Source organism: Apis mellifera, linkage group LG13, assembly GCF_003254395.2.
Source record: "Apis mellifera strain DH4 linkage group LG13, Amel_HAv3.1, whole genome shotgun sequence".
Taxonomy (NCBI): domain Eukaryota; kingdom Metazoa; phylum Arthropoda; class Insecta; order Hymenoptera; family Apidae; genus Apis; species Apis mellifera.
The window spans coordinates 1,515,681-1,532,554 of NC_037650.1; the positions used below are offsets into that span (position 1 = coordinate 1,515,681).

Consider the following 16,874-nt stretch of genomic DNA (forward strand, 5'->3'; position numbering starts at 1 on the left):
AAGATATTAATATACTCATATAATTGAAATTATAAATTAACATATCAATATAATTTAAAAATTGTAATAATAAAAAGATAATGTGTAAAAAGTAATATATCGATAAAATAATAAAAAGATAGAAAAAAATAAAATATCAATAACACATGATATTCCCAAGCCATCATTTATTCAAGTATAAACCAAATAATTAATGTAGCTTGACTTTAATGATCGAACAAGAACTAGTAGTTCCTACGTAGTATAATATTTAGCTTCAGACATAATAACCCTATTATTAAGATATAAAATAAAAAAATAATTTGAAAATAATAATCACTTTATAAATAACGAATCATTACATCAATTTCAATGATATCATGCGGTGAACATTTTTAACGAAATATATAATATTCAAAAAATGTACAAAAATATCAGAATTACGAAAGAGTCAAAAATATGAAATTGCAAAATATGAATGCAAAAAAAAAATTTTAATTTTATTATTAATTTAATCTTACTTATTTTATTATTTCTGAATTCGTGCTGAAAATTAATTTGTTAAAATAGTTTTTTGTGAATTAAATTATCTGTATATGATGAAGCTGCATTATATAAATCTGAATTCTTCTGAAGTTATTATGATAAAATCTATAATATATCAACTGTATAGTTTGAGTTCTTAGACATTATTTTTTAAATACTTGTAATTTTTTCACTTATGATGCACTTATATTCCATATAAATTGCATATTAAAATTAATTTTAAGAGTAAGTAGTAAATAATTTTAGCTATAATAAATGGATAAAAGTATTTCTAGCAGTATATACCATTATTTTTTTTCAAGTATTAATGACTTTTGTTAGATTTCAATTTATTAGATATGTGAATTCAATAGATCAAATAGTTTCCATGAACATATTATCATTTTCTTATATGGAATTGCAATTTGTATATTTATTTTTGGATTATAAATTTTGATTTGGAAAATTAAAATTTTAGCTTTTTCTATTGTTGAAAAATGGGTCTTCTAAATAGAATAATTTTACATTTCTTTGAATTTATTTTAAGATTAGATTAAGATTCTAATTGATAAAATAATGTGAGTTTGTTAATAAACTATTGCAATGTAGACTTGATATGTTTCTTCAATATAAAATATTAATTTATCTACAAAGACCGTCATAAAGGTATTATTTGAGTTAACTTCATAAAAGTTTAGGATATTATTATAAATAAAACAATAATGGCAAATTGATTATTTTTTGTTATAATAATTTTTTTATTTAGAATTTGTTGGTCATTGATGATTATAAATTCTTTGTTATAAATTGTAAACTCAAATTGTTAATATCAGATGAATAGAGAATGCTTTTTTTTTAATTTGTTAAAAGATTAAATCGTTGAATAATTTGATCAAATCAAATATTAATGTCATGAACTTTTAACTTAATTTTACATAAATTGTAAAATATTGTTTGAAGTCAAATTGATTGTTAAGTATGATTTTATGTTTGATATAATGATTTAATATATTGATTATTATATCAGTTTGCTGATATTATTTTATTATGAGATTTATTAAGTTAATTGATAGTTAACTCTGCTTGTGTTTTTGGAAATGTGTTTTTTAGGAAAAGAGATGATTCTTATACACTTCTATAATTATATATTATTGGATTAGAATATTAAAAAGATATTTTGGGACTAATATAGAAAACTTATCAATACCTAATGAAGTTTTGTTTGATAAAGATTTGAATATAAGTTTTATTGATCATTGTGACCTAAATTAATTTATTTTTTTGAATTGGATTGATTGGATTGTATTATTTTTGAAGAATGTTAAGATTCTCTTGGTATTTTTTTAATTCTAAGAATATTGTTTTGTTGTGTTTATTATTTACTCTTAGTTTTGAGTTTTTATTAATGTGTTTGGATGAGTTGATTGTTTTGTGTAGTCTTTAATTGGATGTTGCTGATTTCTATTTTATCGTTTGAAAATAGAAATACCATATTATTGTATTGTGTCTGTATTGATTCTGAGTAATAGAAAAAAACTTTCTATGGATATTAGTTTTTTTTTTCTTAATAACTATTGATATTGAATATCATTTCATGTAATTTCTTCTTTATGATTTATTTTTTTATTATGTTTTTCTATTGTTTGTTTGTAATTTCTTTAAATTTTTATTAATTTTCTAGTTTTCTGGTGGTTTCTTTAATTATTTTTAATATATAAATATAAGTCAATTTATTTATTGACTTGATTTTGTTTTATTCTGTTCAATTCAGTTAAAATAGTCAATTTGTATCTGTGTAATTTTAGGATTTTTTTTTTATTTATAAATCGTGTATATTATTTTTGAGTTCTTTGGTTAGGATAGTAAATACTTATTGAATATTTGTGGCAATTAATTATATAATTTCTATCGTAAGACGTGAAAAATTTTCATTGATATGGTTTGGAATTTCTTTAGTGAAGTTAATGAATTTATAAAACCAAGATTATTAGTAAGATGTAAATTAGTAATAAGATTAGAAATAGATTAGAATTGATGATAGATTTTGATTATTATTCATTATCATCTAAATTTGTGCTTATTAAAATTTGTGAATTATAATATATTTGTATTTGTATAGATATCTAAAAAAACATTGAAGATTGATGAGTAATGACATAAACAATTTTATATGCAATTTCTTGCTAGTTGTTTTTTATTTAAAATCCTTTCTGATTGTGGATGGTTTGTCTAATTTCTATTTGATATTAATGTCATTAGAATAAAATAGTTATCTGATTTGTCTAAATAAAAATTTTTTAATAAATTTATACTTGTTATTATTATAAATATTGATGAATGAAAATTTTGGTATTGTTACCAAAGAAATGAATTTTAATAATGGTATTTTCTCTAAAATATTGTCTAAGATAATGTGATTTAAGATGTGGATAGAATTCAAATTCTATCAATCTTGATTATATAATATGTAATTGAAATTTTATTTTATGGTCTGATTTTAATTTGATTTTGGATAGAATGATGAATTAAAGAAATTTGTATCTGCGTTGTCTATAATGACTTTAATATTGATGATGATTATTGTAATTTATTATTTTATGTAATTGTGTATTTATACTATTTCCTAGATGATTCATTTGATTGCAATTAACATATTTGAGTATGGTTTATGTGATTTTATATTTTTTCAGATCATGATTTCAACACATTTCATATATATATATTTGATATTGGGATATATATTCTAAAAAACAGTTGCTACTTGTATTTCTTTTCTTCTAGGAATTTCATCTATTATTGTTCAAGAAATATTTATAGTTTGTTAGGATCTTTTACTAATAGATATCACTTAATGAAATGAATTGAAAATATTTTATTTTTATTCACTTTTTATTTATTTTTATTATTTGGGTATTTGATTGGTTTTATTATCTGAATAATTTGCATTTGGATATCTTTTTTTGAATATTTTTTTTTATCTGTTTTCCTTCCTTTGAAAAGGAGTTTTCAATTTGAATTTTTTAATTTCTTGATTAGAAGTAAACATGAAATATCTAATGTTTTCCTCATCAAAAATATTTTTAATTTTTTAATAATTGTAAATTGTAATTTAATTTCTTAATAAATATTTTAATAGAATGATAATAGCCTACCAGTTTCTTTTGAAAAAAAGCTGTGGGGGATTAATTCTGAATGTTTTTGATAATCATTATATTAATAAGTAAAGTTTTTTGCTCTTTATCAACATCAAATAGTTATTGGATTTTTGTAATGGTTTAGGATTGGTTATATTAGTAAAATATATTAATTGAGTTTCTTTTTTGTTTTAATTTGTTATTGAATCTTCTACTCAGAGAGTGCATCAAATTTGTTTTGTGATTCAAAATCAAGATATTGCATTTTCGTTATAGCACTCTTCTTTTAATTGTTTTATCTTTGAGAGTTTTTCATTGCTATTTTATTGATAGACTTTAAGTAGAAAAGATAATAAGATTATACTACTCTGATTCAGATTGTGAAAATTTTTTTCTTTTCAATTATGTAGACAAAATTTTTAAAGAATTTAGATATTATTGTAGAATTAATTGGCTCTAATAAAAGTTTGATTAGATAGATTTTCTAGGAATTTACTATCTCACAGTTTCTTGAGTTTTCTATTCTTCTTTCTAAGATTTTTTTTCTGTGTTGCTATATTATAGTTATATGCATTTGACTTCCGTTTTATGACTTGCCATGCCAAATATCTTATTTATTTCTTCTCAATTTATTTATTAATTTTCACTTCGATATTTTAATTTTATTATATATTAAAAGATAAGATGATAAGATATTATCAGACAGTTAGATCCATTTGGAGCTTCAACTTTGAAAATCTTATTGAAAAAAATTTCTTAGAGAAAGAATTTATATTTTTTGTATTCTTATTCACTTTTCTATCAGAGTAAACTAATAATTCCTACGCGATATAGTTATTATTCAATTGTTAAAGTATAAAATGTAAAAGTGATTTCAAAATAATAATAAGAAGATATATTTACAAATCAGTCACTGATTTAAATAATATTGTGCAGAGAATACAATTTTTTAGTATTCAATTACTTTTTGATGATAAATATTGCATTGAAAATAAAAATTGCTATTGAAAATCATTTTCAACATAATACTCTGAAAAAAAATTTCCAATAATAATTTTCAAGAGTTTTATTTTCAAATATATTTGTATTTTTAATAAACAGAAGATGCCGAATAATCAAAATAATCGGAAGCTTCGATGATCGAAATTTCAAATAATTGGAAATCGATTAATTGAAATTCTATTGTATATAGATAATATATTAATTTTATTTTGAAAACATTGTAAATATATATTATAAATAAACATATGCTTAAAGTCTACCAATAAATAAAAATATATTAAATATATATTATAAATATCTTCAAAAATTGTAAAAGATACAAAAATATATTTGAAACAAATATTGTACGATTTTGAGAGAAATATTATGTCGATATTCATTTTTCATTATTGCAATGAATGAAATACTCTTAATGTCACATATAATATTTTAATATAAATTATATTTTTTTATTTCATATATAAAATATTTTTGTTTTAAAAATTTGAAATATCTCATTGAAATATCACATTAAACATCAATTTGATAGATTGATTCAAACAAATTTTTAAATAAAATTTTTTTAAAAGAACATATTTTATATATAGTGTAATATATACATATATTATATACACCACCAGTGGTGTGGTTTTGATGATATTGGATATTAGTTTCTTAAATTCAATAAAAAATATTTTTATTGAATTTATTGAATTTATTAAAAATAATTTTTTTTTAAAGATTATAATTAATTAAAATTAATTGCATGTATAGATGCGGCGAAGTCAATAATTTCGTCATCTTAGATCGAATAATCTGTGTTTTCATCAAATAATATTTCATTTGAATAATTTTATGATTCTCTATTGTTGCAATATTAATCTTCTTTATAGAAATATTATTTATGAAAAATTCATTAGTCATTTCTTCCTAGGATAAATATCTATCATGTAAAAGAATTTTTTTTTTAATAGACATCTTGATTAATTAAATTTTTTTAATTATAACCTATGAAATTTGAAACAAAAAACGAAATGATTAAATTATGAATAAAATTATGAATAATCAAAATTGTCACATAAATCACTAGCACTAAGTGAACCTTCGATTGAAATATGTATAGAATGTATAAAAAATAAAAATTGTGGCTATTATAGCATGATTTTACATCTTTGAACTGATGTATTGAAATTGAAAAACGATTTTAAACTATTGTATTCAATATTTCCATATTTTTATTGAAATATAGTATTATAGATTGTAAAAAACGCAAATATATTGCATCTATAAGTTGAAATAAATAAATGGGACCAATAATATGATTAACATTCTTAATTAAATTTTTTGATAATTGCATAAAGATTTGTATAAATTCAAATTTTGGCATTTTGGTTCATATTTCTCTTCAAAAAAGTATATTCATTTAAAAATAATACACATTTTAAAAAATTCACGTTCCAATATCTATTATTTGAAATTGTGCAATTGGTTTTAATGTTTAATTTTTTTAAATTTTATAAGGTCTTAGATCCTCTTCGCAAATTATTCGCCATACTATCATATGATTTATTCCTATTCGTCGAGCTATATTGCATAAATCCATTAATGGATATGAGCGATTAACTGTTCTTCATCAATGGATCCGGGATCGACTGCAATTTGATCTTTGATGTTTGTGAGAATAATACATAATATTACTTATTTATCACTGTTGATTTTGAATTGCTGGAAATTATGTCGATTTTGAATTTTTCTTAGATATAGTCGTCTTCCATCTCTTGATGATAAATTTCACGAGTTAATGCATAATTTCTAATGGTATCGTCAATTGTGCAAAACATTGTCCTAATATTTATTTCGAATCATACTTATTTCGAGTCATACTTTTACTTCATATTTCGAAATTTTTTATTAAAATTTTTAACGAAAAACTAATTCTCTATTGACTGATGAAAAAACTGTTAAAGATTTAAGTAGATTTTTCTAAAATGTAAATATTTCATATCATCACATTCGATGGTTGACAGAATTTATTTAATAGAGCAACAGACTGATTCATATTACCGAAACTTTTATGCGCAATTATTAAAAACATAACAATTAATTACGCAATATTTCATACTAACATAAAAGCATATCGTCAAAACGATAGCTGTAAGAATTTTTAGAATTTTAGAATCGTTTTCTAAGAAAGATTATCAGTTCTTTAGACTGCTTGACTTTATAATAATGTAATTCATAATAATATAATAATATAATGGATAACAATATTTTTAACATAAAATAAAAAATTAAAATTAAAAATAATGAATATTTTTAAGAAATGTTTTTGTTAGAAATTTATTAGATAATATAAAAAAAAATATTTTTAAAAATTGCTATTGATAAAAATTGTGAAAAAAAAAATAAAGATTATGATTTTTAACTTTTCTATTTGAATCTAAAATGAAGATTTGGAATATGTCTTTTATAAATTTTTTGATTAAAAATTATATTTATAACTATAAAGTTTCATTAAAATCAATTAACATTGAGATGAATTAAAAAAAATAATTAAAAAATTACAATAAATATGCATGAACTTCTTTTGTGCATAACTTATATATAATTTCATTAGAACTTACTTTACAAAAGACATATTTTAAATTTAATATTCACGAATAAATTAAGAATGAATATATTTATTATATTTGTTGATTAAAATTTCTATACAATGTATATCACATATGTACAAACTTTATAGAATCAGAATAATTAATTTAGAAATATGCAATATATTTCTTATTATTATGCTTATATAGAGATATAATATTATAGACAAAAGTATTATTATAATAATTTTTATAAATTTATTTTAATTTATTTTATAATTTTAAAAATATTACAATAAATATTATCTCAATATGAATTTTATGTAAAATAAATAAAAAAAAACTATTTTCTACTTTTATCTATTATTTATTATTTCTATTATCTATTTTTTTGAACTAAAATTCATTTTAAGGAATCATATTAAAATTACATCTTCATAATATAAACATAAAAGAATAAATTATATAAAGTGTTAACTTATTCGCAAGATACTTTTGAAGGGTTGATTTTAAAAAACATAAAAGTTGATATATAAGAATATTAATTGATATTATTTATTAAGTTATAGCAATTTAAGTTTGCATAAATAAAGTAGAAATAGAGCGAGACAAAGATAGAATTATATTATGCTTTATTTACGTCTCGTTTCCTTTAATGCAAACTTCAATTATAATTTATTTATTAAATCTTAACTGATATTTTTGTATCATTTTTTATATTTATTTTAGCTTCTAGAATCAATATTCTAGGAATTGATAATTTGAATATAGTGATAATTTCTTAATATTCTTTACAATAAATTATTAATTTATTGTGTGAATAATTGAATAATTTCAAAAAATTAACCTGTAATAAATACTAATTTAACTTTATAAAATAAAATGTAAGATAATAGAATAAAAAATATAATTAAATTTATACGTTAAAATTCATATTATTAAATTTGTTATTTCAAAAATAATTGTTTTTTTGAAATAAATCTATATTGTTTATATTATATATATATATAAAATAAACATATCAAAAAATCTAATTTCAACTCTTACAGCTAAGCTTATTTTCTTGTCACAGTAGCTTTAAGCTCGCCAGGGAAAACCTGCAGAATTTTTACGAGCATAATTTATGGATGCACGCCAGCTGGGCTCGCAATAAACTCGTTATAACTGCGAAACACATAGACATGAACATGAATTTGAGCTTGTGAGAAAAATTAATATTTTACCTATCTTTATATCGAAGACTTAATCATGAAAAAAAAAAATAATTTTTAAAAAAATAAATCAAAAACATAGAATACATTTTTTTATAGAGATTTTTTTAAAAAAAAATAACGATTTCAAAAATTTATCAGATATAACTAGATTAGAGATGATCGATACACTTTAAAAAAGAAAGATCATGTAAACGAAATTAAATAATATATTTTTTTAATGATTCGTTTGCATATATAGGTTCAGTATATATTTTTTTGAACATAAAAAGATTTAATTTTTTGAAAAAAATTTTTTGAAAGAATTGATTCAGTAATAAGAGACATAAACAAAAAATAGAAAACAAAAACAAAAAAGTTTTAAAACCAAAACATTAATTTTTTTTATAATTAAGTAATTTTATTCTTTTATTTATACCAACATATTTGGTATGATTATTTAAAATATATTTGATATTGAATTAGTATTCATAAATTGGAACATAAAAAATAAATTTTTTATTTATTTTTTTCATTTATGTTCTAAATCTAACAAATAATTTTTACAATTAAATTTGAATTCAGCACACGAAAATATAAAATTCGTTGTAAAAATCATTTACATAAATATTCGTAATTTAATAATAACTTTGTATATTTTTTTCACTATTTCATATTTTATCTTACCTTATTATATCGTAACTTTAAAATTTTGAAATTATGTTTACAGCAATTTAAAAAAAAAATTTTATTAAATATTATAATAACACGTGTAAGTCTCTATTTATAATATTAATTAAAATATATTATAATAATTAAAATAATAAAGAGGGAAAATAAAAGACTATACTATCATCGTATACGTGGGAACTTGGCGACTTTATCTTAATCTTTGTGTTGCTGCATTTCCGTGAAATCTTCAGAAGATGAGAGATGCAAACGCATAAAGAATGTGGTCGATATGGCAGCGTTCCTTTGAACGTCTACGCCATCGGCAAACGAACAGGAATTTTCTGAACGATAGCTGCGTGTCAACGATGTGCACGCACTTCGACGAACTTTGCACACGACGAACATAGCGTTTGAGATTCACCATCATCGTTTCATCCTAGCGCAGTACGCACAACGAAGGGGTAATTCCGCGCACCTGTTACAGGGGGTGAAAACAGTGAAAACGATGAAAGCGGTGCACTGAACTTCGTATACCAAGCATATCATTTGATAGAATCTTCATTGGAATTTTTGCTTTGATTGAATGGTTATATACATATAATAAATTATATTAAGAATTCAAGATATTTGAAGAGAAAATATCTATTTTATAATTTTTAAAAATTTAAAAAAAATTTTAATATTAAAAATATTTTATAGATCTATTTTATAGATATTGATTGTGAATAAAATATAAAATTAAAATTTTATATAAGCAAAAATATTAATATAATTTTTTCTATTAATATTTGAGCTAATAAAATCTGAATTTAATTGATAAATTTTTTTAGATATCGCAAATTTAAAAATCATTGTTTTTATATCAGTTATCATTCATTAATTTATACAAATTTAATTTTTGTTTTCAGAAAATATTTCTTTTTATTAATTTTTTATGAAGAAATTTGAACTAAATTTATAATTGATTAAAGAAAATTATTTCACAAATATTCTTAATTCGCTCGTTTGCAATGTATATTTTACATTTATATTTTGAAATACAAATAAATTTATAAAATAAGATTAATATAAAAATTATAATATAACAAAAATAAAATTAAAAAGTCAAAAATATATTTTACAAAATATGTATAAAAACATATTTAAAAAAAAAAAACAAAAAATAAATAAAAATTTTTGATATAATAAAAGTAATTAAAGAATTAAAGATTAAGAAATCTAAGAATATGTTTAAAAATATGTTTACATATTAAATCTGAAAATTTAAGAAATTCTTTTTATTATAAAATTAAAAAATAATTATAATTTTGATTTTTTATTTAGTCATAATAAATAAAAATTACGAAAAATAATTAATTTTTGTCTTTTATTATTGTCTTTATTGAGTTCATGATATTGATAAAATAATTAAATAATCTTACAAAATAGATGAACTATTGATAACTTCTGAAATATCCTAAATATTCTAAATATTAGAATATATAACTTATTTTAATTTTATAAGATATACGTACAATTATAAGCATATTTATATTATTATTATAAGCATATTATATTTATATAATATATTTATATAATAAATATTTTGACGTTTTAGTTTCAATTTCAATATGAAAAATTTTTATTTATAATTTTATATTTATGAAATCTTAAAGATGGATATATGTATATATTTTGTTAGTTTTTTTAGTGTATTATATTAATTTGAAACATTTTTAATAATTTTTAAAATCAAGTCTTTATCAAGTTTTCTAACTAATGTAACTAATTTCATTTAAATTTATCTATCACTGAAAAATATCATAGGATAAAGCTATATATATATATATATATATATATAGTTTTTTTAATAATAATATATCAATGAATTATAATCGAAAAGATATTTTAATAAAAAGCAAATGGACAAAAAATCAAGTCTTTATCAAGTTTTCTAACTAATGTAACTAATTTCATTTAAATTTATCTATCACTGAAAAATATCATAGGATAAAGCTATATATATATATATATATATATATATATATATATATATATATATATATAGTTTTTTTAATAATAATATATCAATGAATTATAATCGAAAAGATATTTTAATAAAAAGCAAATGGACAAAAAAATATTTAAAATATATATACATATATTTTATAATGAATATTATTGAAAATCAATAAAGTGCAATTATAATTATTTACAAAATATATTAATTTAAGAAAACTTATCTAGAAATTTAAAAAAACTTATAAAAACTCTGAAAACACCTATTTTTAATCTATTTCAAAAATTAAGAGTTAATAAAAAATTTAAAGACATGAGCAGAATTATTTGTTATATGATATATATAATATTTGATTTAAATATTAAATAAACTAATATTTTCAAGTAGTATTTGCTTATGAAAATATTTCAAATTTTTTAATGGAATAAATGGGAAATAGTATATAATAATAATAATAATATAACAATAAGAGAATGAATGTAACATATAATAAAATTACATTAAATATCTTACAAAGTAATTAAAACAAATTAGTAACTGTTTTTTATTTAAAATTATAATATTTATTACAATATATAAATATTATAATAATTATAATATTTAAAATTATAGATATTTAAAATTATCTCTGATTTAAAATTGTAAATAAAAAAATTTTAAATTGATATAAATATTTTGAAAAATTATTTCAATACATTAAGCACAAATTTAAGCACATGAAAAATCATTAAGAAATGATTTATACATACATTTATCAAAATTGTGATATAAAATAATTCTTAATTTAATAAAAAATCTTGTAATTTTTAATAATTTATATATTTTTATATATAAATAAAATTATTTTTGTTTATAATTATAATTTGGTTTAATTTTTTAAATATTTTAATTAAAATTGTAGTACAATTTGTGTCATAAGATTTAAGGTTATGTTTGGTTATAACATTTTCTTCATTTTCTCATTTTTTATTAGTAATTTTGATATTACTTGACATATAAAATTGTTGTGATTTAATAAATAAATATAATTATATTTCAAAAACAAAGTATTATTACAATCTTCTTTTTTATCTCAAATCTTCTTTTTTATTTCAAATTATTATATTTATTTAAATTAATTTTTAAATTTTTTCCAATTGTGATAAAAATAAAATTCATTCGAACAATATAACAAATAATGACTTATATAATGAAGTTTATATTTCAATTTATATTATAGAAATTTTTATAATACACAGAAAAAAATTAACAAAAATATAATGTTATTGAACTTTTTAAGATCGAATTAAATAAAAATAATTTCAATAATATTATAATAATAGAAATAAATTACTAGAAATAAATTTATATCACACGAAAAATTATTTGCATCTAACATTAAATAAGATATATTAAATTAATTGAGTATAATGTGTTCATGACCTTTATTGACGTCAAAATTTCGTTAATGAATGATAAGTAAGCAAAAGTAATTGACACGGCCGTAATTGTTAGTGATTATCATTAATAATTAAAATAGCCGCGTTTCTATAGAGTTGTAATTAAAGAGATTGAATAGCAAAATTGTATGCTTGACCGAAATGCAAATTCGATTACATCGAATTAAATTGACCATCGCATAGGCGCCAGTCGTACAATTTCACAATATAAATGTCTATCGAAACGTATTTTCAGAGCTTATGTTTAGACATTGAAATTATAATTTATGAGATCATTTGCTTTTTGTTTTGATGTAGGTTTTTTTTTAAACACATGAAAATAAATTTCATAACTTGTATGAAAAATATATTTATTTCTAATCTAAAATTCTATGAGAATGGATCTCAATTTGCAGTAGATAGAAGATATATATATTTTTTTTTATAAATAAGATAATTACAAAAAAAAATTAACATTACTCAAAAATTTAAATTGAAAAGTTTTTCGAATATTAACTAGTAATATAATTATTATAGTATTTTTAAAATATTTATTGTTGCATGAAAATATCTTGAATTAGTATTTTAATTGATGTAATCAATATATATTATGTAAAAAAAATTGAAGATACAAAGAAATATAAAAAATATAAAGAAAAATATAAAGAAAAAATATAAAATTATAATTATAAAGAAAAATTATAAAAAAATTTTTCAAAATTTATAAGAATTACATAAAAATAATAAATTAGAAATTATGTTTAACACTCAATAATCTACCGATTTAAATTTAATTGAAGATTTTAAAAAAGATTTCAAAATGAATTTGATAGAAATCTTAAAATATATATATATATATATATTTAAAGATAAAATTTAACTTTGGAATCATTTAAAATATACGTGGAACTAAATAACAGCTAATATAATAAAATTAACTTATATAAATAGAAAATGATATAAAACAAAGAAAAAAACTTCATAAAAAGAATTTTTAATTATTTTTAATTAAAACAAAAAATATTCAATTAAAAATATTGAAAAATTTAAAAAATGATTCTTTAAATTAAAATAAGATAAAAATCCAGAACAAAAAAAAATTATGTTTTTTGATTTTATTTTATATTTATTGAGAATTAAAAATTAAGAAAATTATTCCTGGATATGAGCAAACCTGTTTACACGAAGAAATATAGAATTCATACTATAGGGAGCACAGTGATCTTCAACCTCTTTCTTCAATATTATCTCTTTCTTTCCTTCTATGATTTGTAGGAAATAAACTCATGGGATATTGAATGAAATAAATTATTGTATATTCTACTATTTATTTATATTCAAAATGCGCATACTTTCGTTTTTATTACATATGCTATTACAATAGAAATAATAGAATAAATTGATTACTAAAAATAGTACTATTTTTGGATATACTTATCTTAATATTATTCAAAATTTACTATTCGATCGACATCAGATAATATAAAAAATTAATTATTCTAATTAAAAAAATTAAATTTATCTTTAGATTTTTTTTGACTATCTATTCAAAATAACCTTAAAAGTAATATTTTATAAATCTGTTATGAATTCCACAAATTCTTAACTTGAATTTTTTATAATTTTTAAAATATATAATCATGCATATTTTTTTTGTTAGTTTTATTAATGTTTTTTAGAGATTTTTTTAGACAAAAAGAATTAAAAATAGTAAGAAAAGAATTAAGAACAATTGATTTTGTTTTAAAATTTCAGTAAATTTATATTATAATTATATAGATATTATATATTATATTAATTATATTATATAAATTTATAATATACATTAAATATATAATATATATTATCTCATATTAATTTTCAAATGCAATTATTTCACAAACTATATATCGTTTCAAAATATTTCCAATAAAGTTTACATTGCTTCAAGGAAGATATGACATTTATAAATTTTTTTTAACAGTATGTGAATAGAATTTGATGATTTCTTTTTTTTTTAATGAAATCATATAATTTTAACATATTAATTCGATATAAAAAAAAATATAAACTATTTATATAAAGAAATAAGCTATATTTATTTTGTATTATAAATTTTATAAAAATAAAATTAAAATATCTACTAAATTATTTTGTAATATATTTAAATATAATGTATATTTTATCATAAATATAAACATAAATATAATGTATACTTTTTTTATAAATAATGCCAAAATGCATCGACGAAAATGCATCGACATTAAAAAAGGTATTTCTTAATTTAAATTTAAAAATTAAAAATATTGATCATTATTTGTTTATCATCTTGATATCTTAGAAATGCAGTGAACATTTATAACTATTAATATTTATAAAATATCTTCTTTGAAATAATGTAAGTTATATTATATTCGAAATACATTTTAAAATGTTTTATAGTTTGAAAAATTTTATTAATTTTATTTAAAATTGAAACACATTATACATATTAAAAAATAAATATATTATATAATCGATATATATATATATATATATATATATATATATATATATATATTAATTTCAAAAATTCTGTATATATAAAGGTATGTACAGAAAAAATAAATCAGAATTTCAACGTTTTTGTGATAATCATAAACATTCTTTTCTCTATAAAGATTCTCATTATTATTAAAAATTATTATTTTTAATATAATTATTAAAAATATTATTATAAAAAAATAATCATATAAATTTCGTTTTACTCTATTATAGATGCATATAATGAAAAAATAAAAGAGGCGAAAAGGAAATAGAAATTTTCATTCATTCACCGTGATGATTCAACATTATAATCAGAATGATGTGAATTGAATTATAGAAGCATCTCAAAACATAGTAATTATATAATAATTATTTCCTCTCATTTAATATATGTAATAGTCGACTGTCCACGTTTCTTCGATACAATTCCGGTCCATTATAAATCGATCAATTACCTTGCATGCTCGACGAATTCCCCGGATGCCATAGGAGGTTTCTCGAGTATGCCAGATCTCGTGTCTGTCATCGGCTAGTTCACGAACATGGCCGACTGGCGCGTGTGAGGGACGAATAGTGTGCCAGACGAACGGCGCCACGAGGAATCCCCGCATACACCTGAACCAAGCCCAGACCGAGAACGACCGCTTGCGTAATAGCACGACAAACGATCATCGACGCAGTCTGTGTACTATTTCCGTGGCGTTCCACTCGTATTCGACTTGACTCGATCGGCCTCCAACTGTGTACGATTCAACCAGACCGTCGATGACGAAACACGTTGCTTCGCTCTTGCCTGATCCCCCTTTGCTTGCTCGATCAACTTCTATGCTGATAATTATGTATGCACGAGTTCACATTCACTTCCAGGAACTCAGTTGCAATTCTATTGCTCTTGTCTTCTTTTAGTAGATATGTTTCAAGGAAAAAGTTGTTGAAAATGGTTATTGAAATAGTTTTGTGAAACATAATAATTTTATGTTTGAAATATAATAAATGAAATTACTTAAATAGTTTAATATTAAAATAGTTTAATATTAAAATTGTAAAATATAATAGATATAATAGAAATTATTAGTAGAAATTTATAATACAATAATATAGTAATACAATAATATTTGCCGTAAATTTTATACGGATGAAATAAAAAATGTATAATTTATTGCAAATTTTGAATCGATTTCTATTATTATTTTGAGTAGTAAGTTACAGAATAATATTATTTCTTAATGAAAATGTTAGAAAAAAATATATTTATTTATTTTTGATTAATAAAATAAAAATTAATTAATTGTATGTTATATTCTTTATATAAATAAATAATTAAAACTAATAATTTTTTTTTATATTTTTGTGCAAGTTGAATTTTAAACTTCAAATATTGAAATAACAACTTATTGATTTAATAGTCATCTACCATCTATATAATATATATTTATAATATGTTAGATGACATACATGAAACAATTTTTTCATATTTCTGATATAGAAATAATCACATACACACATACACAATAAAAAGAATATATCAATGTTTTTTTTTCATATAAAAGCAATAATTTACATAATTAATATTTTTAAAAATAAAGCCATTTTTCTTCTGTTGCAAAATTCTATTAATGATAATGATAATTAATGATTTTTTAAAATATGTTAAAAATATTTATTTGAAATATTATTTTATATGTTTAAATTTATATGAATTATATCAAATATTTATATGAATTATATCAAATATTATTTTTGTGATTATTATTAAGAAAATTAATAAAAAAATATAGAGAAAAAATATAAAAATATCTTTTATATAAAACTGTTTATATTTTTTTTTACTAAATAAATTTAAATAAATATTAATGTCAATGATTTTATGATATGTAAAT

General features: G+C 19.2%; 1 protein-coding gene across 4 annotated transcripts in view; it reads right to left on the reverse strand.

The window, feature by feature from the left end:
• LOC724619 (multiple inositol polyphosphate phosphatase 1) overlaps window positions 1-15,795 on the reverse strand; it is a 38,530-nt gene extending 22,735 nt beyond the window's left edge. For 2 of the 4 annotated variants that reach the window (XM_001120513.5, XM_026444716.1), the window contains exon 1: window positions 15,450-15,795. In XM_001120513.5, the coding sequence (XP_001120513.4) occupies window positions 15,450-15,456 (7 nt within the window). In that variant the 5' untranslated portion in view covers window positions 15,457-15,795. The remainder of the gene's footprint in view (window positions 1-15,449) is intronic. The other 2 variants (XM_006571936.3, XM_026444717.1) reach the window with 2 other exon arrangements.
• Between the last annotated feature and the right edge of the window lie 1,079 nt (window positions 15,796-16,874).